General features: G+C 45.1%; 2 protein-coding genes across 4 annotated transcripts in view; one reads left to right on the top strand and one right to left on the bottom strand.

The window, feature by feature from the left end:
* Positions 1–129, bottom strand: part of TBRG1 (transforming growth factor beta regulator 1) — a 45,937-nt gene extending 45,808 nt beyond the window's left edge. The window contains exon 1 of the mRNA XM_063943731.1: positions 15–129. The gene's annotated coding sequence lies outside the window, so the exon portion shown is untranslated. The remainder of the gene's footprint in view (positions 1–14) is intronic.
* Positions 87–19,613, top strand: LOC134966746 (zinc finger BED domain-containing protein 4-like). 3 transcript variants are annotated; one of them, XR_010188702.1, is made up of 5 exons: positions 87–3,324; positions 5,809–5,928; positions 7,782–7,824; positions 9,477–9,603; positions 18,858–18,942. XR_010188702.1 is itself a non-coding variant. In XM_063943730.1 (4 exons), the coding sequence occupies exons 1-4, from the start codon at positions 1,527–1,529 to the stop codon at positions 18,892–18,894; spliced, it is 1,998 nt and encodes a 665-aa protein (XP_063799800.1). In that variant the 5' UTR covers positions 87–1,526; the 3' UTR covers positions 18,895–18,995. The 3 variants fall into 3 exon arrangements, 2 of the variants coding, with proteins under 2 accessions (XP_063799800.1, XP_063799799.1); XM_063943730.1 differs by lacking the exon at positions 9,477–9,603 and having other exon boundaries at positions 18,858–18,995; XM_063943729.1 differs by lacking the exons at positions 7,782–7,824; positions 9,477–9,603 and having other exon boundaries at positions 92–3,324; positions 18,858–19,613.
* The last annotated feature ends 1,606 nt before the right edge of the window (positions 19,614–21,219 follow it).

Raw genomic sequence — 21,219 nt, 5'->3', positions numbered from 1 at the left:
CCTCCAGTACTCACCTCTGACACTGACCACACACAGCTGGAGCCTGGAAATATTGGGCAGGGACCAGAAGGACCACCCGCTCTGCACACACTTCCGGCCTCACTCTGTGGTAACGGCGCACTTCCGGGGAGACGTCCCGCTACTTCCGCCCACAGCTGGTCAGCCGAAGATGCCCAATGGAAGCGCAGGTAGCTTCCGCGCAGCCCGCGTAGTGATATGAGAGAGGCGCTGTGATAGGCTGGAGCCTGTAGCTGCTCCCGTTTCCTATTGGTAGCTGCAGTTACCCGCCGGGCGGTTACCCCACGCTTCTTCTCTCACAACAAGTTCTGCATCAGCGGCGCTCGGTGTGTCCACGCCGCCGTCACCCGGAGCCCAGAGGCGGAGGCGTGCAGACAGCGCCTTGGTCCTAGTATAGGGACTGTATACAGAGCCTGGGTCCTAGTATAGGGACTGTATACAGAGCCTGGGTCTTAGTATAGGGACTGTATACAGAGCCTGGGTCCTAGTATAGGGACTGTATACAGAGCCTGGGTCCTAGTATAGGGACTGTATACAGAGCCTGGGTCCTAGTATAGGGACTGTATACAGAGCCTGGGTCTTAGTATAGGGACTGTATACAGAGCCTGGGTCCTAGTATAGGGACTGTATACAGAGCCTGGGTCCTAGTATAGGGACTGTATACAGAGCCTGGGTCCTAGTATAGGGACTGTATGCAGAGCCTGGGTCCTAGTATAGGGACTGTATACAGAGCCTGGGTCCTAGTATAGGGACTGTATACAGAGCCTGGGTCCTAGTATAGGGACTGTATACAGAGCCTGGGTCCTAGGATAGGGACTGTATACAGAGCCTGGGTCCTAGTATAGGGACTGTATACAGAGCCTGGGTCCTAGGATAGGGGCTGTATACAGAGCCTGGGTCCTAGTATAGGGACTGTATACAGAGCCTGGGTCCTAGTATAGGGACTGTATACAGAGCCTGGGTCCTAGGATAGGGACTGTATACAGAGCCTGGGTCCTAGGATAGGGGCTGTATACAGAGCCTGGGTCCTAGGATAGGGGCTGTATACAGAGCCTGGGTCCTAGTATAGGGACTGTATACAGAGCCTGGGTCCTAGGATAGGGGCTGTATACAGAGCCTGGGTCCTAGTATAGGGACTGTATACAGAGCCTGGGTCCTAGTATAGGGACTGTATACAGAGCCTGGGTCCTAGTATAGGGACTGTATACAGAGCCTGGGTCCTAGTATAGGGACTGTATACAGAGCCTGGGTCCTAGTATAGGGACTGTATACAGAGCCTGGGTCCTAGTATAGGGACTGTATACAGAGCCTGGGTCCTAGTATAGGGACTGTATACAGAGCCTGGGTCCTAGTATAGGGACTGTATACAGAGCCTGGGTCTTAGTATAGGGACTATACAGAGCTTGGGTCTTAGTATAGGGGCTGCATAGGTATACAGAGCCTGTGTAGTGGTGTATAGCTATTAAGAGAGCATTTGTAATATATAGAGACCATACATAATCGGGAAAATGCGTCAGAAGAACAATATATGGGAGTACTTCGATAGGCCCTCGGATTCAGTAGCCATCTGCAAGTTCTGTGGTAAGCAATTAAAATTTGTTAGCACCACCTCCAATCTCAGGCAACATCTTGTAAGGAAGCACCCCGATGCACTGCAGCTGCTTGTCCCTGCTGCAGGAGTGGCCAAACCCAGATTTGTCAACGTGGATGGGCTCATTCTGAATGTGGTCCAAGTCTCGGAGGAAGCCGAAGCCACTACAAACGGTGACGAGGCACCACGGGCAGAGCCTGGGCCATCTGCTCCGAAGGCAAAAAGGGCGGCGATGCTGGCCACCAGAATCCACGCATTGGACAGATACGGGCTCAGTAACGTAGTCACCCAGGGCCAGGTCCACCTAGCTGGCCAGAGCCAGGTCCACCTAGCTGGCCAGAGCCAGGTCCACCTAGCTGGCCAGAGCCAGGTCCACCTAGCTGGCCAGAGCCAGGTCCACCTAGCTGGCCAGAGCCAGGTCCACCTAACATGCCAAAGCCAGGTCCACCTAGCAGCCCAGAGCCAGGTCCACCTAGAAGAACAGGGCCACTTAGCCCAGAGCCCGGATCCCCTAGCAGCCCAAAGCCCAGGTCCCGTAGCCGTCCAGATCCCCGGTCCCCTTGTAACCCAAGCAGTTGTTGATATGGTCTGTAAGGACAGTCAGCCAACTTACATTGTGGAAAATGCTGGATTTAATAATTTATTAAAAACGTTGGCTCCTCACTATGACGTTCCGACTCGGAAAAGCATCAATCAACATGTCATGGAAAAATATAACACCCTAAGCGGCATCATGAGGAAGAAACTTGTAAACAAGAAGTGCACCCTTACGACGGATGTATGGACTGATGACCAAATGCAGAGTTTCCTTAGTCTTACTATCCATGCTTATGATGAGGATGAACTACTTAGTGGGACAATTGGTGTGTTACCGCTCGAGGAAGGACACACAAGTGAAAGCCTTGCCGAGCGTCTCAAGCAGTGCTGCCTCGAATGGGGCATAAGGCCGGAAACGGAGGACGTGACTGCCATCGTGACAGACGGTGATGGAAATATAAAAAAAGCAGCGGAATTAGCGTTCGGAGAAGAAAAACACATTCCGTGCTTTGTGCATTCTCTTCACTTAGTTGTGGGCAGATGTCTGGGAATAGAGACCATGTCACCCCTTCTTTCCAAATCAAAGGCAATTTTGACCTGGTTTAAGCAGAGCGTTGGGGCCAGTGATGAGTTGCGGCAGATCAGTGAGAACAGGCTGATCCAATTGATCCCCAAGAGGTGGAACGCAACGTGTCACGTGTTTCAGCAGCTGAGAGAGCTGCAACCTTACATCAGTGAGGTCATCGACCAGCACCCGAGTGCGCCTCCCATGCTGACTGCCTCCGAATTTGAGGATGTGAATGAAATACTTGACATATTAGAGCCTTTTGAAGCCGCAATAAGACAGATTAGTGGGGAACACTACTTAACAAGTAGCTTGGTGATACCTATTACTTCCATAATCCTTCAGGAACTTGAGAAACTACATCCAAACAGTGAAACCCCAAAGGCTGTTCTAAACGAAGCCATTAGTGCGATGAAGGAAAGATTTGGCAGCGTCGAGCATGTCTTTTTATTAGCGGTTGCCACAGTGTTAGACCCTCGCTTCAAGAAACTCTACTTCAGGGATCCTACTGCATTGTCCAAACAGGTCACTTTCCTGAGCAACTGGCTGACAAAGGATTCTGCGGAAAGTGCCAAAGGCAACGACTTGTCAGGTTCCTCACCTGAAAGTGAAGGTAAGGTGGCTCATTTTAGTACGTATTCCTAAGTATTTTAGACATATTAAAATGTTTAAGAATAATAATTGTAAATATTTGTTAAATGCAGAGTTCCCCAAACTCTGTTATTCCAGTCCAGGTTTTAAGGCTCTCCATGCTTGAGTCCAAATGGTTAAATCAATTGACTTAAGTGCTATTTAAGTTACCTGTGCTCCAGGATGTATATCCTTAAACATTAACTGTATAGTACAATTCCAGAAAATGTCAATATTGCAATGTACTTCAATACCCTGGATGGGTATGTTCTTTGAAGACGTTTTCTGAAGATGGAGGATTTCTTCTTTATATTTCAATATTGAGACCCTCGCACCAGAGTTTGTCCAAAAGACAGATCAGGGAAAGGGGGGACATGATAGAAACTTTGAAATATATGAAGGGTTTTAACAACTTGGAAGCAGTGCAAGGAGAGGTGGGAAACATTAAAATGTGCAATATTGAAGGCAACAGACCTTTGTATCAAAACTGTTAGGAAAAACACAAGGAAAAGGAAGCCAGTGTGGTTTGCAAAAGAAGTAGCAAATATTGTGAGAGCAAAAAAGATGGCTTTTAGGAAATATAAGCAGACACAAAATAATGAAGACAAAGAGATATATCTTGTCAGACAGAAGGAGACTAAGAAGGTAATCAGATGTGCAAAGGCACAAGCTGAGGAGAAAATGGCCCAGTCAGTGGGTAAAGGAGGCAAAAATTATTTCACAGAAAGGGTAGTGGACAAGTGGAATAGCCTCCCATCAGAGGTGGTAGAGGCTAAGACAGTAGAGCAATTTAAACATGCATGGGATAGACATAAGGATATCCTTACAAAGAAATAAGGATCATATATAAGGTTAGAGATAAAAATAATGTAAAAAAAAAAAAAAAAAAAGGGGCAGACTAGATGGGCCAAGTGGTTCTTATCTGCCGACAAATTCTATGTTTCTATGTAACAAGGACCAGGAGGGAAACGTTCACCAAATGAAGAGAAGTAATATTACACGAGGGGGGGAGGTTCAGGGGAAATTTGAGGGAAAAATGACTTCACAGAAAGAGTAGTGGACAAGTGGAATAACCTCCCATCAGGGGTGGTAGAGGCTAAGACAGTAGAGCAATTTAAACATGCATGGGATAGACATAAGGATATCCTTACAAAGAAATAAGGTTTGAGATAAAAATATGGTAAAAAAAGGGGGAGACTAGATGGTCCAAGTGGTTCTTATCTGCCGTCACATTCTGTGTTTCTATAATCGAGTGATTTAGGAGTCATTTGTAGTTAAACTTCATGTGTGAACTCGTATACACCAAGTGTGCTCACTTTTTTCTATTGCATTAATCATTCAACGCGTTTCGTCGAATTAGCGACTTCCTCAAGAGTGTGACAACAGAAGTAAAACATGGGTGTCTCATCAGTAATCTTATATAAATGACAATATATTTTTTTCCAAATAAACCTATTCAGAATAATTGCGTTTAAGTAAAAAATAAATTACTAATCAATGTTTCGATGCTAGTCTAAACATTAATTTATTTTTAACTTAAATCTGATCATACTGAGGAAGTTTACATGAAAAATATAGTGTAATTTATATAAGATTACTGATGAGAACACCCATGTTCTACTTTTTTTTCCCCCCAAGACTCCCCTGAGGAAGTTGAAAATTTGATGAAATGCGTTGGTTGATTAATGCAATAGTGAAAAGTGGGCACACTTGGTGTGTGTGAGCTCGCACATCAAGTTTAACTACATCTGGCCCGCCTAAATCAGCTATGTTAGATCCTTTTAAAACTTATATGAATAAAATCATTTTAAAAGATATATACATACACACACACAAGAATTGAATTTGTGTTTTGGGTGAACTCTGGTGTGAGGGTCTAATTATAGAAATATAAAGAAGAAAACCTCCATCTTCAGAAAACATCTCCAAGGAACACAAGATATATACAAGAATTGAATTTGTGTTTTGGGTGAACTTTGGTGTGAGGCTCTAATTATAGAAATATAAAGAAGAAAACCTCCATCTTCAGAAAACCTCTCCAAGGAACATATCTCATCAAGGGTACTGAAGTGTTATTTCAACGTGTATAAAGATATGGGCACATCCTAAAGACCCCCCCCCATTCTACTAAAACTTCATTTGCCCTTGGATTGGCAAAATGACAGACTTTGTGATTGCAGCCTAAGATTTTAGTATATTGTAGGTCATTATAATTACCATATACATTAACCATTTAAACCCAGCAGTTTAGACAAGGAAAGATTCAATAAAATGAACACCTAGAACCGCAGTGCATGAACACCTAGAACCGCAGTGCTACAAGTGTTTCTTAAGGGCATTAGATTGTTCAATTTGAGTTATGAAGCGCGAAATAGAAGTTTGGTGTTTTTGTTTTTTTTATCCAACCCAGTCATTATACATAAATGCATAAAAATTTATATTACCTATACAAAGTTGGTTATTTCAGATGTTCAGAAACCAAAGAGAAGTCTTTTCAGTGACCACAACAAAATAGTGCAAAACACCTGGCAACAACATGAGGAGCCCACGAGTTCCGAGCTGCCGCAGGAGCTATCTATATACTTAGGTAAGTCAGCTCCTTTTACAATTAAAAGTAAGGTAAGTCATTTTGTTGTGCTGCGTAGATTAAAAATATAATCTACATATTTGAGTAACTTTTGAATTTGTAAATATTTTGTTTAAAAAACGTTTTGGTGGTCAGTGTTTTTTGAATTATTTTTTTTTTAATATGAAAAACACTGATTTCTTTTTTTTTTAGGGTTTAAAGATTTTTATTCGTTTTAACAATTATATGTCATATATAACATTACAAGAGAAAGTTAGAAACAGAATAGTCCATGTGGACTGGAGTATAACAGCGTTGTAACGTGAACATTCATCGAATTATAGATGAAAAAAATCAATGGAACGATGCATTCAGGAACTTGTACAGAGCAATAGTAGTCATAGCTGTTTGGTATATACTATAATGGAGTCATCTGAATAATTGCTAGCATTAGAATATCATACTCAAGACAAAGATAATGTTAATCTAAGAAACAAGAGAAAAGACGAAGACATTGAAGGGGGAGGAATGGGAGGGGGGTAGGAAGAGGCATGTTGAACCATAATACATTAGCAAGCATATAAGTGCTTAACAATCAAAGGAGTGGTTGAGAAGTAGTAGTCAGATTATACCAAATATCTTTTTTAGTCTCATCATCTAGAGAGGCGATGTATCTTCCCCATTTTTGAGTAAATTTCTTGACTTGACCATTGGGATTGAGAAAAAGAGCTCTCTTATCGAAGTAGATCAATTGCAGTAGTTTGTCCTTTAGTTCCTGAATGGATGGAGAGGATTTCTCAATCCAGTGTATAAGGATGAGTTTCTTTGCCATAGTTAAAGTGATAATAAGAAAAGGGGGGAGATTACGATCCAATGTGGGAAGGCTCCAACTCTCAAAGTTCAGACATAGGCAAGCTAGGGGGTTCATCTAATTTTACATGAAGGGAAGAGTTAAGGAAAGCCAGAACTTTAATATCTTTGCGCAGGCCCAGAAGGAGTGAAAGAATTTTGCATTCGACATAGAGCATTTAGGGCATATGCCAGATTCTAAATTTGAAATATGCCTTCTTTGGGCGGGAGCTATATATATTCTATGTATTGATTTGAAGTGAACTTCTTGTAGATATACTGACTGGAGAATGCTCATTATCTTAGGGGTTCGAGTGTTGAATAGATCTTTTCCTGAAATAGAGGGGATATTTAGTGCATCCAGATAATTCTTTCTGGGGAGTAGACAGAATGTGATAAAGTGACTTGGATTTAAATGCTTTCTTGCAAAGTGAGTTAAGAAATGATTCCAGAGGGTGGGTCACTGTGTGCCTAGAGTTGATTGATTTTAGGGATAGGGCAAAGTGACGGGCTTGAAGATATAAATAAAAATGGGAGTTAGGGAGATTATATGAATCTTTGAGGGAAGAAAAGGGTAGTATGAGCCCTCCTGGGTCAAATAACTTTGTTGCTAGGTTGAGCCCTTTCTCAGACCATTGATGGAAGTTACTGTTTGAGATGGATGGAGGGTAGCTAGGGTTACCCCAGAGCGGGATGAATGAGGATCTGGTATGGGAGGATTTAAGGATTTTATTTATTCTAATCCAGCTATTGTAGGTATCACGAAATAAAGTATGCTGTAAAATGTGTTTGGGTATGAGACTGGTTGGTGTATGGAGAAGCGCCCCGGGAGAGAATGGGTGGAAGATATGTTGTTCCAAAGTTTTGTCTGAATGGATGGAAGTTTCCATGAGCCAATCAGCGATATAGCGGAAATGGGTTGTGAGAGCATATAGAGAAAAGTTAGGGAGATTCAGGCCACCTGAGGTTTTTGGTTTATAGAGTTTTTTTTTTAATGCTATTCTCGATCTCTTACCATTCCATAGGAAGGAAGAAAAAGCTTTTTCCAGATTGTGAATGTCCTGTTTTGTAAGTAGGCATGGCAACATTTGTAATACATAGTAAATTTTTGGAAAGATAACGCTTTTTAGAACTGCTGCTCTACCAAATAGTGATAACGGAAGTTTAGACCATGACTCTAATTGTGTGAAGATTTTTGAGAGAAGAGGGGTAAGTTAGCTGAGTAAAGTGTCGAGGGGTTATTAGTAATTTGGATACCTAGGTACGTGACCTGTGAGGGTTGAATCTGAAATTGGGATAGGGCAGAATGGGATCTGAGTGTGGTGCTTAATGGGTGAATGGGTAGGATTACTGACTTGGAAATATTTATCTTATATCCTGAGATGGGACTGAACGAGGCAATGATGTCTAGAATTACTGGTAGGGATTTCATCGGATTGGAGATAAAGAGGATCATGTCATCGGCAAATAATGAGAGTTTTAATTCTGAGGCAGAAATGCGTATACCCGAAATTTGAGTTGCTGAGCGGAGTGCAATTGCGAGTGGTTCAATTGCCAGGGCGAATAGAAGAGGGGATAGGGGACATCCCTGCCGTGTTCCTTTCTGTATTGGGAAAGGGGGGGAGAGGAAGCCATTACAGGCTATTTGGGAAGATGGTAGAGTGTATATTGTCTTAAGGAAGGTTATGAAGGTGTGAGGGAATCCAAAGCGCTCTAGTGTAAGGAACAGATGGGACCACAGTACTAGATCAAAAGCCTTCTCGGCATCTATGGAAAGGATGATTTTTCCATCGGACCCATCTGTTCCCTCCATATCAGTCTGGACTGTAGCCAGTACTTTGCGAATGTTCGTGACTGAGTGTCTGCCTTTAATGAATCCTGTCTGATCCGGATGGATCACTGCGGGAAGGAGTGGATTTAACCTGGTTGCTAAACTTTTTGTGAGAAGTTTGTAATCACAATTTAATAATGAGATAGGTCTGTATGACCCTGGGAGAGCGGGGTCTTTTCCCGGCTTTGGTAGTAATTTAATTATCGCTGAATTGAAATATAAAGGAAGTGAGCCGTTAGATAAAATATTATTGTAAAATGATGTTAATATTGGGGACAGACGATCAATGAATAATTTATAGAATTCCCCGCAGAACCCATCCGGACCAGGTGTTTTAGCTGGTTTTAAGGAATTGACAGTCTCTCTAACCTCTTCGACTGTGATTGGCTGAATTAGTGATGGTATTAGATCTTGGGGGTATGAAAGTTCCTGCCACATGGAATGAGAAGTATCCGAGGTGGAGGGGGAGTTACGAGTATGTGTATCAGGAGACTTTTCAGGAGGATTAGAGGATAAGGAGGACTGGTTGGAGGCATATATATCAGCGAAAAATTCTCTCATTATTTAAGTTATCTGTTTATTCGAGGAGGTGTGTGTTCCATCTGGAAGGAGCAATGGGTGCACTCTCATTGGGGGCCTGGTCCCGTTTAGTATATTAGTTAAAAATTTGCTGGTCTTATTTCCGAATCTATGATAACGGAAATTAGAAGAGAATTGGTATTTATCTGACAGTGATTGTAGTAATTCATCAAACTTAATTTTAGCTGTTAAGTTTAAGGATTTGTTGGAGGAAGAGGGGTTTAAGCTATATGTAGAATAGGCGTTAGAGAGTGATTGTTGGAGAGACATATAGGAGTCTGAATTTCTTTTCTTTACCTGGGATTCGTAGGACATGATGGAACCTCTAAGGACTGCTTTTGCAGACATCCAATAAAGGGACGGGTCTGATGCAAGAAGGTGTTTGTTATGCTCATGATAATCTTCCCAAGCTTGATTTAAGTATGCAGTAAATTTAGGTGAGTTGTTTAGTTGTGCTGGGTACCTCCAAGTTCTGTGTGTGGAGATTTCATTTTGGGTTTTTAATGTGAGCCATACCAAGGCATGGTCTGATATTATTATTGGTTCAATGCCCGAATCTGTGACTTGGGTAAAGAGGGTATCAGATAGCGTGATATAGTCTATACGGGATAAGGTATTGTGTGCGGAGGATAAACATGTGTATTCACGTTCAGTAGGATTGAGGGCTCTCCACACGTCAACCAGTTGAAGCATATTTAGGAAGTAGGGTATTCCTAATTTAGGTAAGGGCTGGGGTGATACCTTATATTGGGATTTATCTAGATAAGGATGTGATATTAAATTAAAATCACCTCCTAGAACTATCTTAGAGGAGGCGTAAGGTAAGAGCTTCTGGATTAATGTAGAAAGGAAAGGTTTGGGTTTGGAGTTAAGGGCGTATAAGGAGCATAAGGTGTAAGTGGTGGAGTATATTTTAACCGAGACTATAACAAACCTGCCCTCTGGGTCTACCTCAGTGGATAGGATTTCACATGGGATAGTTTTAGAAATCAGAATAACAACTCCCCTAGATTTAGAATTAAAGGGTGCGGATGCTAGGAGTCGCCAATTGAGCATCTGTAATTTGGCTGTTTCCTTGCTGTGAGGTGAGATTCTTGAATAAAGACTATATCTAATTTCTGTCTATTTAGATAAACCAATACCTTACGTCGCTTTGCTGGAGAGTTGAAGCCTCCCACATTGATCGAGCCAATCTTTAGCGAAGACATGTGAATTCGACTATAGATAACATCAGCAGCACAGTATATACTTTAATAATGTTGCTGGTAGGCCTAGATGTAATGGGGAAACATAAGGAGGGAAGACAAGAAGGGGGGGGGGACAAGACAACGTAACAACAAAAGAAAATAAATTTTCCATGAGTGCGGCCCTCATGACAAGTAATACTTTCATATACCTTGCGGTATATCGCTTCCGCAGCATGTAAAAATACAATAAGAACCATATAGCACTTTTTAGAGTGCTTGTGTAACTAGGGTGAGACGTATCGGAGCATGTCAGGTGTTCTAGTACCCGAAATAGTAATTAATGAAACCTCTTTGAGATTAACATAGATGTCAATTGTGTATTGGAGTATGAAAATATGTGTATATCAGCAATAGAAGAAAGAATAAAGATCAAGGGGAGGAGTGAGTGATGCAGTGTAGTCTGTGAAGTCAGTAGTAGTAGGGGGTGTTTAGTATAAGATAAATGAAAGTAAGGGAGGGGGGGGGAGAAAGGGAGAGTGGGGGGGGTGTGCAGGGAAAGGTGGTGGGGGAGAGGGAGGCATGTGCGTGACCTATAAGTTCAGAAGATCTGGTGTCCATATTGCAAAGAAGCTAGTCTGCCTAGTGAGTATATATCTAACAACGTTTAGATATATAAACTCGCTTAAAACATTACAAGATAACAAGACATAACTGAGCGTGGGGAATAAAGCAATGTCTATTTTTGTGAAGGAGGTGGGTCAGAGATATCTTCAGGCGTCCGACGATTCTCTTCTCTCAGAAAGGCTTGTGCATCATCTGGGGTGTTGAAATCATAATGTTTATCATCATAGAAGATGTGTAGGCGTGCCGGATACATAAGTGCAAATCTTCTTTTTCCTGAGACGAGGGATGAGCAGATTGGTGAAAAGGCTTTTCTCGCCCTGGAGAGCTCGACCGAAAAGTCTTGAAAGAGACGTAGACGCTTGCCCTCCCATGTCAGGTCTGGAATCTGTCTGGAAGCTTTCCAGATAGCAAGCTTGTGCAAATAGTTTAGGCATTTGAATATAATAACCCGAGGCCTTTTGTCATGTGGTTTAGGAGGGGGGCCTATCCTATGGGCTCTTTCGATCACTAGGTCTTTACATTCTGCTTCTATCTTCAGGAGCTTTGGGAGGGTGGTGGTTATAAAGGATATTATATCAGAACCTTTTACTGATTCTGGGACTCCCAACTATTCTGATATTGCATCTTCTTGATCTGTTCTCAGTATCATCAACTTTATTCCAAAGCTGGTGATTTTCTTTTTGGAGCCGTAAAATGTGGCACTGAGCTTCAGATAAATCATGAGAGATTGTGCCAATATGGTTTTCTGCATCAGAGACCCTTCCCTGTAGCTGCTGGGTAATTTCTGACACTGCCTGTGTCAGTAAAGGTGTCATAGTGTTTTTTTAATTGCTTCCACTATGTCCCTGTATGTAACAGGGGAGTCAGGTGAGCGCCGTACCTGAGGTGAGTCAGGATCCTCTGTTGCTGCGGCAGCAGCTTTCTTATGTGCTGGGTGCTGTGTCCGTGTCCGGCGCCATGATGGGATCAGCGCGGGGCTGCGGCGGCTTGGTAGCGGGCGGAGAAGCCAGAAACTTCTCCATCTGGGTTCACTGTACCCCTGTGCAGCTGGGAGAGAGGTGTTGGAGGCGTTTTACTGCCTTGTAAAGGTAGGATTGTCGGGTGCAGAACGGAGCAGCGGAGCTAAGCTGCGTCCTGCATGAGACCGGAAGCGGAAGTCCTCGATTTCTTTTTTTTTTTTAATAAACGGAACTCCTGCCAATTTTGTATATAGCAGTGTGCTTTAGTAGGGTATTTTCTCATAAAAGCTGATTTGTGGGATATTCTGGAAATGGTAAATGTTAATGGGCCTGTTATTTATGCAAAGTTTCGTCTGATTACTGTGTAAGCAGAGAGTAAGGGGCCTATTTACTAAACTTTGGATGGAGATAAAGTACCAGCCATTCAACTCCTGTGATGTCACAGGCTGGGTTTGAAAAATGACAGGATCTGATTGGCTGGTACTTTATCTGTACTTTATCTCCATCCAATGCTTAGTAAATCTACCCCTAAAGGGGTTATCCAGTTACCTGGTAATTATATCGCTAGGAGGCTATCCTATTAGCTCTGATGTGACGCGCTCCTTCACCCGATGCCGGCACTGAGGCACCCGAAGCATAATCCGTGATAAGCAGGCTGCCGGAGCCGCAGTAACACATGGGATCAGGTACTTATCCCTGTTTCCATGTGTTTTTGCGGGTCTGTTATCGACCGATGAAAACGGCCCATAATAAGCTACCGCGATAATAACCATCGGTCATTAATAGCGATAGCTGGCTGTTTTCGTCAGCCGAAAATGGATCGAGGGTTAAGGGGTATATTTACTAAAGTGTGGGTTTTTAGCAACTTCTAGAAGATAATCGCTAAAATGTGATTGGTTGCTATGGGAGCATCTCCACTTCTTAAACCCACTCTTTAGTAAATATACTCCTAAGTGTGTGCTTTGATACTATTTCCTGACACCCCTGATAAAACATTGAACACTCGAGTACCCATTTCGTCCCTTCTCTCTTTTTATATCTATAATTTATTTTTATTTCTCTTACGTCCTAGAGGATGTTGGGGATTCTGTAAGTACCATGGGGTATAGACGGGCTCCGCAGGAGACATGGGCACTCTAAGACTTTAGATGGGTGTGAACTGGCTCCTCCCTCTATGCCCCTCCTCCAGACCTCAGTTAGATCCTGTGCCCAGAGGAGACTGGATGCACTTCAGGGGAGCTTTACTGAGTTTCTCTGAAAAGACTTTTGTTAGGTTTTTTATTTTCAGGGAGCACTGCTGGCAACAGGCTCCCTGCATCGTGGGACTGAGAAGAGAGAAGCAGACCTACTTAACTGATAGGCTCTGCTTCTTAGGCTACTAGACACCATTAGCTCCAGAGGGTCGGAACACAGGTGTCGTCTTTGCTGTTCGTCCCGGAGCCGCGCCGCCGCCCTCCTCGCAGAGCCGGAAGATAGAAGCCGGGTGAGTATAAGAAGAAAGAAGACTTCACAGGCGGCAGAAGACTTCAGATCTTCAATGAGGTACCGCGCAGGTCACGCTGCGCGCCATTGCTCCCACACTCACGCACAGTAAGGGCGCAGGGGGGGCGCCCTGGGCAGCAATCATTACCTCAAAGGACACTGGCATAGATATCAGATACTGCGGAGGCAGTATATTATAAAAACCCCGCCAGTATAAAAAAAATTGAGCGGGACCGAAGCCCGCCGTCGAGGGGGCGGGGCTTGATCCTCCAGCACCATTTTCTCCACAGCAAGCTGCAGAGAAGCTGCTCCCGGACTCTCCCCTGCTGAACCAAGTACAGAGGGCAAAAACGAGGGGGGGGGGGGGCACATTTATTTGGCGCAAAAAGAGTGTATAATATATATAAAAGCGCTGTATAGACTGGGACCTTGTTTCAGTATCTAGTGGCGCTGGGTGTGTGCTGGCATACTCTCGCTCTCTGTCTCTCCAAAGGGCCTTAGTTGGGGGGCTGTCCCCATATTGGTATATCCCAGTGTGTGTGCGGGTGTCAGCACGTGTGTGTCGGCATGTCTGAAGCGGAAGGCTCGTCTAGGGAGGAGGCAGAGCAGATGATTGTGGTGTCTCCGTCGGCACCGCCGACACCTGATTGGTTGGATATGTGGAATGTTTTAAATGCAAATGTGACTTTATTACATAAAAGATTGGACAAAGCAGAGTCCAGGGAAAAAGCAGGGAGTCAATCCATGGCTTTGACTGTGTCACAAGGCCCTTCGGGGTCTCAAAAACGTCCCCTTTCCCAGATAGCAGACACTGATACCGACACGGATTCTGGCTCCAGTGTCGACTATGATGATGCAAGGTTGCACCCAAGGGTGGCCAAGAATATTCAATATATGATTATTGCAATAAAAGATGTTTTGCATATCGAGGGTCTGCATGTTTAAGGAAAAGAAACCTGAGGTAACTTTTCCCCCATCTCATGAGCTGAACGCTTTATTTGAAAAAGCTTGGGCAACTCCAGACAAGAAACTGCAGATTCCCAAGAGAATTATTATGGCGTATCCCTTCCCCTCACAGGACAGGTTACGGTGGGAATCCTCGCCCACGGTGGACAAGGCTTTGACGCGCTTGTCCAAAAAGGTGGCGCTACCGTCTCCAGACACAGCAGCCCTCATGGATCCTGCTGATTGCAGACAGGAAACTACCTTAAAATCAATTTACACACATACGGGTGCCCTGCTCAGACCGGCTGTAGCGTCGGCATGGGTGGGTAGCGCAATTGCAGCGTGGGCAGATAACTTGTTATCTGACATTGACACCCAAGATAAAGATAGCATTTTGTTGACCTTGGGTCACATTAAGGACGCAGCGTTATATATGAGAGAGGCTGCGAGAGATATTTGGCTGTTGGGTTCAATTTCGGCTAGAAGGTCCCTGTGGACCCGCCAATGGACAGGTGATGCCGATTCAAAGAGACATATGGAGACTTTACCTTACAAGGGGTGAGGTTTTATTTGGGGCGGACCTGGTTTCCACAGCTACCGCGGGTAAGTCTTCTTCTTTTTTGCCTTACGTTCCCCCACAGCAAAAGAAAACACCTCAATATAAGATGCAGTCCTTTCGGTCGCATAAGTTCAGAAAGGGTCGGGGCTCTTCCTTCCTCGCCAGAAGTAGAGGGAAAAGAGCGCCTGCTACGGCTGGTTCCCAGGAACAAAAGTCCTCCCAGACCTCTACAAAATCCACCGCATGACGCTGGGGCTCCGCTGAGGGAGTCCGCACCGGTGGGGGCACGTCTTCGACTGTTCAGCCAGGTCTGGGTTCAGTCGGATTTGGATCCTTGGGCGGTCGAAATTGTATCCCAAGGCTACAAACTGGAGTTCGAAGAAGTGCTTCCTCGTCGATTTTTCAAATCGGCTTTGCCAGCTTCTCCCCCAGAGAGGGAAATAGTTTCAGCTGCCATACAAAAGCTGTGTCAACAGCAAGTGATTATCAAGGTTCCCCTAATGCAACAGGGGAAGGGGTATTATTCAACCCTATTTGTGGTCCCGAAGCCGGATGGCTCGGTCAGACCCATTCTGAATCTAAAATCCCTGAACCTGTATTTGAAAAGGTTCAAATTCAAGATGGAATCTCTCCGGGCAGTGATCTCCAGCCTGGAAGGGGGGGATTTTATGGTGTCGCTAGACATAAAGGATGCATACCTTCATGTCCCCATTTATCCCCCTCATCAGGCGTACCTGAGATTCGCTGTACAGGATTGTCATTACCAGTTTCAGACGTTGCCGTTTGGGCTTTCCACAGCCCCGAGAATTTTCACCATGGTAATGCCGGAAATGATGGCGCTCCTGCGCAAGCAGGGAGTCACAATTATCCCATACTTGGACGATCTCCTGATAAAGGCAAGATCCAGAGATCAGGTACTGAGAATCGTGTCTCTCTCCCTGAGAGTACTACAACAACACGGCTGGATTCTAAATCTACCAAAGTCGCAGTTGTTTTCCGACAACTCGGCTGTCATTTTTGGGCATGATTCTACACACGGAAAAAAAGTGGGTTTTTCTCCCAACGGAAAAAGCCCAGGAACTCCAGAACATGGTCAGGGACTTGCTAAAGCCAAAAAGAGTGTCAGTTCATCAATGCACTCGAGTATTGGGAAAGATGGTGGCGGCCTACAAGGCCATTCCGTTCGGCAGGTTCCATGCGAGAACTTTTCAATGGGACCTTCTGGACAAGTGATCAGAGTCCCATCTACAAATACATCAGAGGATAAGCCTGTCCCCCAGGACCAGGGTATCTCTCCTGTGGTGGCTTCAGAGTGCTCACCTTCTAGAGGGTCGCAGGTTCGGCATTCAAGACTGGGTTCTTGTAACCACGGACACGAGCCTCCGAGGATGGGGAGCAGTCACACAAGGAAGAAATTTTCAGGGAATTTGGTCAAGCCAGGAGGCTTGTCTACACATCAATGTGCTGGAATTAAGGGCCATATACAACGGCCTACAACAAGCGGAGAGTCTTCTTCGCAACCTACCTGTTCTGATTCAGTCAGACAACATCACAGCCATGGCGCATGTAAACCGCCAAGGCGGGACAAGGAGCAGAGCAGCAATGGCAGAAGCCACCAGGATTTTTCGCTGGGCGGAAAATCATATAAGCGCCCTGTCAGCAGTCTTCATTCCGGGAGTAGACAACTGGGAAGCAGACTTCCTCAGCAGACTCTATCTCCATCCAGGAGTGGGGACTTCATCAAGAAGTCTTTGCAGAGGTAACAAGTCGTTGGGGACTTCCTCAAATAGCATGATGGCGTCACGCCTCAACAAAAAGCTTTGGACGTATTGTTCCAGGTCGAGGGACCCTCAGGCAGTGGAGGTGGACGCCCTAGTGACACCGTGGGTGTTTTAGTCGGTCTATGTGTTCCCTCCACTTCCACTCATCTCAAAAATATTGAAAATCATAAGACGAAAAAGAGTGCAGACAATACTCATTGTTCCAGATTGGCCTCGAAGGGCCTGGTATTCAGATCTTCAGGAAATGCTCACAGAAGATCCGTGGCCTCTTCCTCCCAGGGAGGACCTGTTGCTACAGGGGCCCTGTGTGTTCCAAGACTTACCGCGGTTACGTTTGACGGCATGGCGGTTGAACACCAAATCCTAGCTAGGAAAGGTATTCCGGGAGAAGTCATCCCTACTCTAATCAAAGCTAGGAAGGAGGTAACGGCGAAGCATTATCACCGTATCTGGAGGAAGTATGTATCTTGGTGTGAAGCCAAGAATGCTCTTACGGAAGATTTTCAGCTGGGTCGTTTTCTCCACTTTCTACAGACAGGAGTGGATATGGGCCTAAAATTAGGTTCCATTAAGGTGCAGATTTCGGCCTTATCTATATTCTTTCAGAAGGAATTGGCTTCTCTCCCAGAAGTCCAGACTTTTGTAAAGGGAGTGCTGCACATCCAACCTCCCTTTGTGCCCCCAGTGGCACCGTGGGACCTTAACGTGGTGTTACAGTTTCTTAAATCTCACTGGTTTGAACCTCTTCAAACGGTTGAATTAAAATTTCTCACTTGCAAGGTGGTCATTTTGTTGGCCTTGGCTTCTGCGAGGCGGGTGTCCGAATTGGCGGCTTTGTCTCACAAGAGCCCATATCTGATTTTCCATGTGGATCGAGCAGAGTTGAGAACTCGTCCTCAATTTCTACCTAAGGTGGTTTCGTCGTTTCATATGAACCAACCCATTGTGGTGCCTGTGGCTACGGGTGACTTGGAGGATTCCAAGTCCCTTGATGTAGTGAGTGCCTTAAAGATTTATGTAGCCAGGACGGCTCGGGTTAGGAAAACAGAGGCTCTGTTTGTCCTGTATGCAGCCAACAAAGTTGGCGCTCCTGCTTCTAAGCAGACTATTGCTCACTGGATCTGTAACACGATTCAGCAAGCTCATTCTACGGCTGGATTGCCGTTGCCTAATTCGGTAAAGGCCCATTCCACTAGAAAGGTGGACTGTTCTTGGGCGGCTGCCCGAGGCATCTCTGCATTACAGCTTTGCCGGGCACTTACTTGGTCGGGTTCAAATACTTTTGCAAAATTCTACAAGTTTGATACCTTGGCTGAAGAGGACTTCATGTTTGCTCAATCGGTGCTGCAGAGTCATCCGCACTCTCCCGTCCGGTCTGGAGCTTTGGTATAATCCCCATGGTCCTTACGGAGTCCTCAGCATCCTCTAGGACGTAAGAGAAAATAAGATTTTAAACCTACCGGTAAATCTTTTTCTCCTAGTCCGTAGAGGATGCTGGGCGCTCATCCCAGTGCAGACTATTTCTGCAAGGCTTGTATATAGTTGTTGCTTACATAAGGGTTATGTTACAGTTGAGATCAGTCTCGGGCTGATGCTGTTTTGTTGATACTGTTAACTGGTTTCGTATATTCCATGTTATACGGTGTGGATGGTGTGGGCTGGTATGTATCTCGCCCTTAGATTAACAAAAATCCTTTCCTCGTACTGTCCGTCTCCTCTGGGCACAGTTCTTTAACTGAGGTTTGGAGGAGGGGCATAGAGGGAGGAGCCAGTGCACACCCATCTAAAGTCTTAAAGTGCCCATGTCTCCTGCGGGGCCCGTCTATACCACATGGTCCTTACGGAGTCCCCAGCATCCCCTACGGACTAGGAGAAAAAGATTTACCGGTAGGTTTAAAATCTTATTTTTTTTCATCTGACCCCTTGCCTGATTTCTGTAACAAATTGTGCAGTAAAACTTTTGCCCATTTCTAATCTTAAAGCATTAAATTAAATTAATTAGTGATAGTCTTGATTTCTTTTTTTTTTTTTCCTTTCCTTTTTTTTCTTACTCTTGATGTTTTTTGAGGACTTTCAGTTTTAGGAAAATGTATAACGATGAAGAACAAGTTTGGCTTGCAAGCACCAAATCATGTCTTCAAAATCTTGTTCCAGGTGCTCCGCCGGAGAAAATAGAGGAGAACCCTCTTAGGTTTTGGAAGCAAATGGAGACGGCGTACCCTAATCTAAGAAAAGTTGCAAGGCAGTATCTGACAACCATGGCCACCTCGGTCCCTTCCAAGCGGCTTTTCGACAAGGCTGGTGAAATGAAGAGCAAATCAAGAAATATAACGGAGGAAAAGCTCCTTTCAGAGTTACTGTTTTTGCAGAGCGTTACAATCGGACAGGACTCTGGCGGACTCTGTGCTATTTCCAGGCAACAGCCCCTTTGCGGTTCTTCTAATGTCACGGCGCTTCCGGCTGTTGCCATGGAGACTTGTGACAGCGTTTCCTCTTCATCTAGACCACCGCCTACTGACTTCCTAGGTGCACTGGATTTGCACAAGGATGGCCAAGCGTCTCCGGCAGCAGCTGATGGCTCATCCCCCTCTGCTAGTTATAGTATGATTCTCTCTGTGAGCTGACCTGTTGGATTGATCTTTCATAGTTTGCCTATTTGTGACATTGGGTGTTGCTGCTGCCAACCCTAACACACTTCTTTTGTACCTGAGCAATACCTTATGACGATGAGACTGTATTACTTAGAGTAGAAGACCTGGGGCGTCAAAGTCCCGTTAAGCACATCAAGCTGTAATGCAAAGGTGGATGTTCTAGGTAAAGACCTCCAGAAGCTGTAATGGGGGGATCTTATCACCTCTTCACTGGTATTGCTGGAAAATAAGCTGTTTGATTAAAGTTGCTTTAACTAAATGCTTCACGATTTCTTTTTTAAAGGGCAAATTTCATTATAATATTAAAAACAATGTTTATGTAGTAAGTCTGGAAATATATTTAAAAAAAAAATTTCTCTTACGTCCTAGAGGATGCTGGGGACTCCGTAAGGACCATGGGGATAGACGGGCTCCGCAGGAGACATGGACACTAAGAAAGAACTTTAGGTATGGGTGTGCACTGGCTCCTCCCTCCGTGCCCCTCCTCCAGACCTCAGTTTACTACTGTGCCCAGAGGAGACTGGGTGCATTACAGGGAGCTCTCCTGAGTTTCCTGATAAGAAAGTATATTTGTTAGGTTTTTTATTTTCAGGGAGCCTGCTGGCAACAGACTCCCTGCAGCGAGGGACTGAGGGGAGAGAAACGGACCTACTTTAATGTCAGGCTCTGTTTCTTAGGCTACTGGACACCATTAGCTCCAGAGGGACCGGAACGCAGGTCTCACCCCGCCGTTCGTCCCAGAGCCGCGCCGCCGTCCTCCTCGCAGAGCCAGAAGATAGAAGCCGCGTGAGTATGAGAAGAAAGAAGACTTCAAAGGCGGCAGAAGACTTCAGATCTTCACTGAGGTAACGCACAGCAGTAACGCTGTGCGCCATTGCTCCCACACAGCACACACACGGCAGTCACTGTAAGGGTGCAGGGCGCAGGGGGGGCGCCCTGGGCAGCAGTAAGGACCTCCAAATCTGGCAATAAACATATATACAGGCTGGGCACTGCATATAAAAGAGATCCCCCGCCAGTTTTTGTATATTCCAGCGGGACCGAAGCACGCTGCTGAGGGGGCGGAGCTTGTTCCTCAGCACTCACCAGCGCCATTTTCTCCACAGCACACCGCTGAGAGGAAGCTCCCCGGACTCTCCCCTGCTTACCACAGTGAAAGATGGTTTGAAAGAAGTGGGGGGGGGGGGCACATAATTTGGCGCAAATAGATGAATACAGCGCTATCTGGGTAAACATACTGTTTTTTCCTGGGTCATTGGCGCTGGGGGTGTGCTGGCATACTCTCTCTCTGTCTCTCCAAAGGGCCTTGTGGGGGAACTGCCTTCAGATAAGAGGATTCCCTGAGTGTGTGGTGTGTCGGTACGCGTGTGTCGGCATGCGTGTGTCGGCATGTCTGAGGTTGAAGGCTCTCCTAGGGAGCAGGTGGAGCAAATGAGTGTGGTGTCTCCGTCGACAACGCCGACACCTGACTGGTTGGATATGTGGAATGTTTTAAGTGCTAATGTGATTTTATTGCACAAGCTGAATCCAGGGAACATGCAGGGAGTCTAGCCCTGCCTGCCCCTATGTCGCAGGGACCTTCAGGGTCTCAAAAGCGCCCACTATCCCAAATAATAGACACTAATGCCGACACGGATTCTGACTCCAGTGTCGACTACGATGATGTAAAGTTACAGCCAAAGTTGGCTAAAAGTATTCAATATATGATTATTGCAATAAAAGATGTTTTGCATATCACAGAGGAACCCCCTGTCCCTGACACGAGGGTACACATGTATAAGGGAAAGAAACCTGAGGTAACCTTTCCCCCTTCTCATGAGCTGAACAAGTTATTGAAAAGGCTTGGGAATCTTCAGACAAGAAAC

Source organism: Pseudophryne corroboree, chromosome 10, assembly GCF_028390025.1.
Source record: "Pseudophryne corroboree isolate aPseCor3 chromosome 10, aPseCor3.hap2, whole genome shotgun sequence".
NCBI lineage: Eukaryota > Metazoa > Chordata > Amphibia > Anura > Myobatrachidae > Pseudophryne > Pseudophryne corroboree.
Note: the sequence above shows the minus strand (reverse complement) of the source record. Positions and strands in the feature narration are given on the sequence as shown.

Coding starts and splice junctions, on each gene's coding strand:
- LOC134966746 (XM_063943729.1), top strand. CDS start 1,527: ATGCGTCAGAAGAACAATATATGGGAGTACTTCGATAGGCCCTCGGAT. Junction 3,325..5,808: donor TTCCTCACCTGAAAGTGAAG/GTAAGGTGGCTC, acceptor TGGTTATTTCAG/ATGTTCAGAAACCAAAGAGA. Junction 5,929..18,857: donor GGAGCTATCTATATACTTAG/GTAAGTCAGCTC, acceptor ATCTTGTTCCAG/GTGCTCCGCCGGAGAAAATA.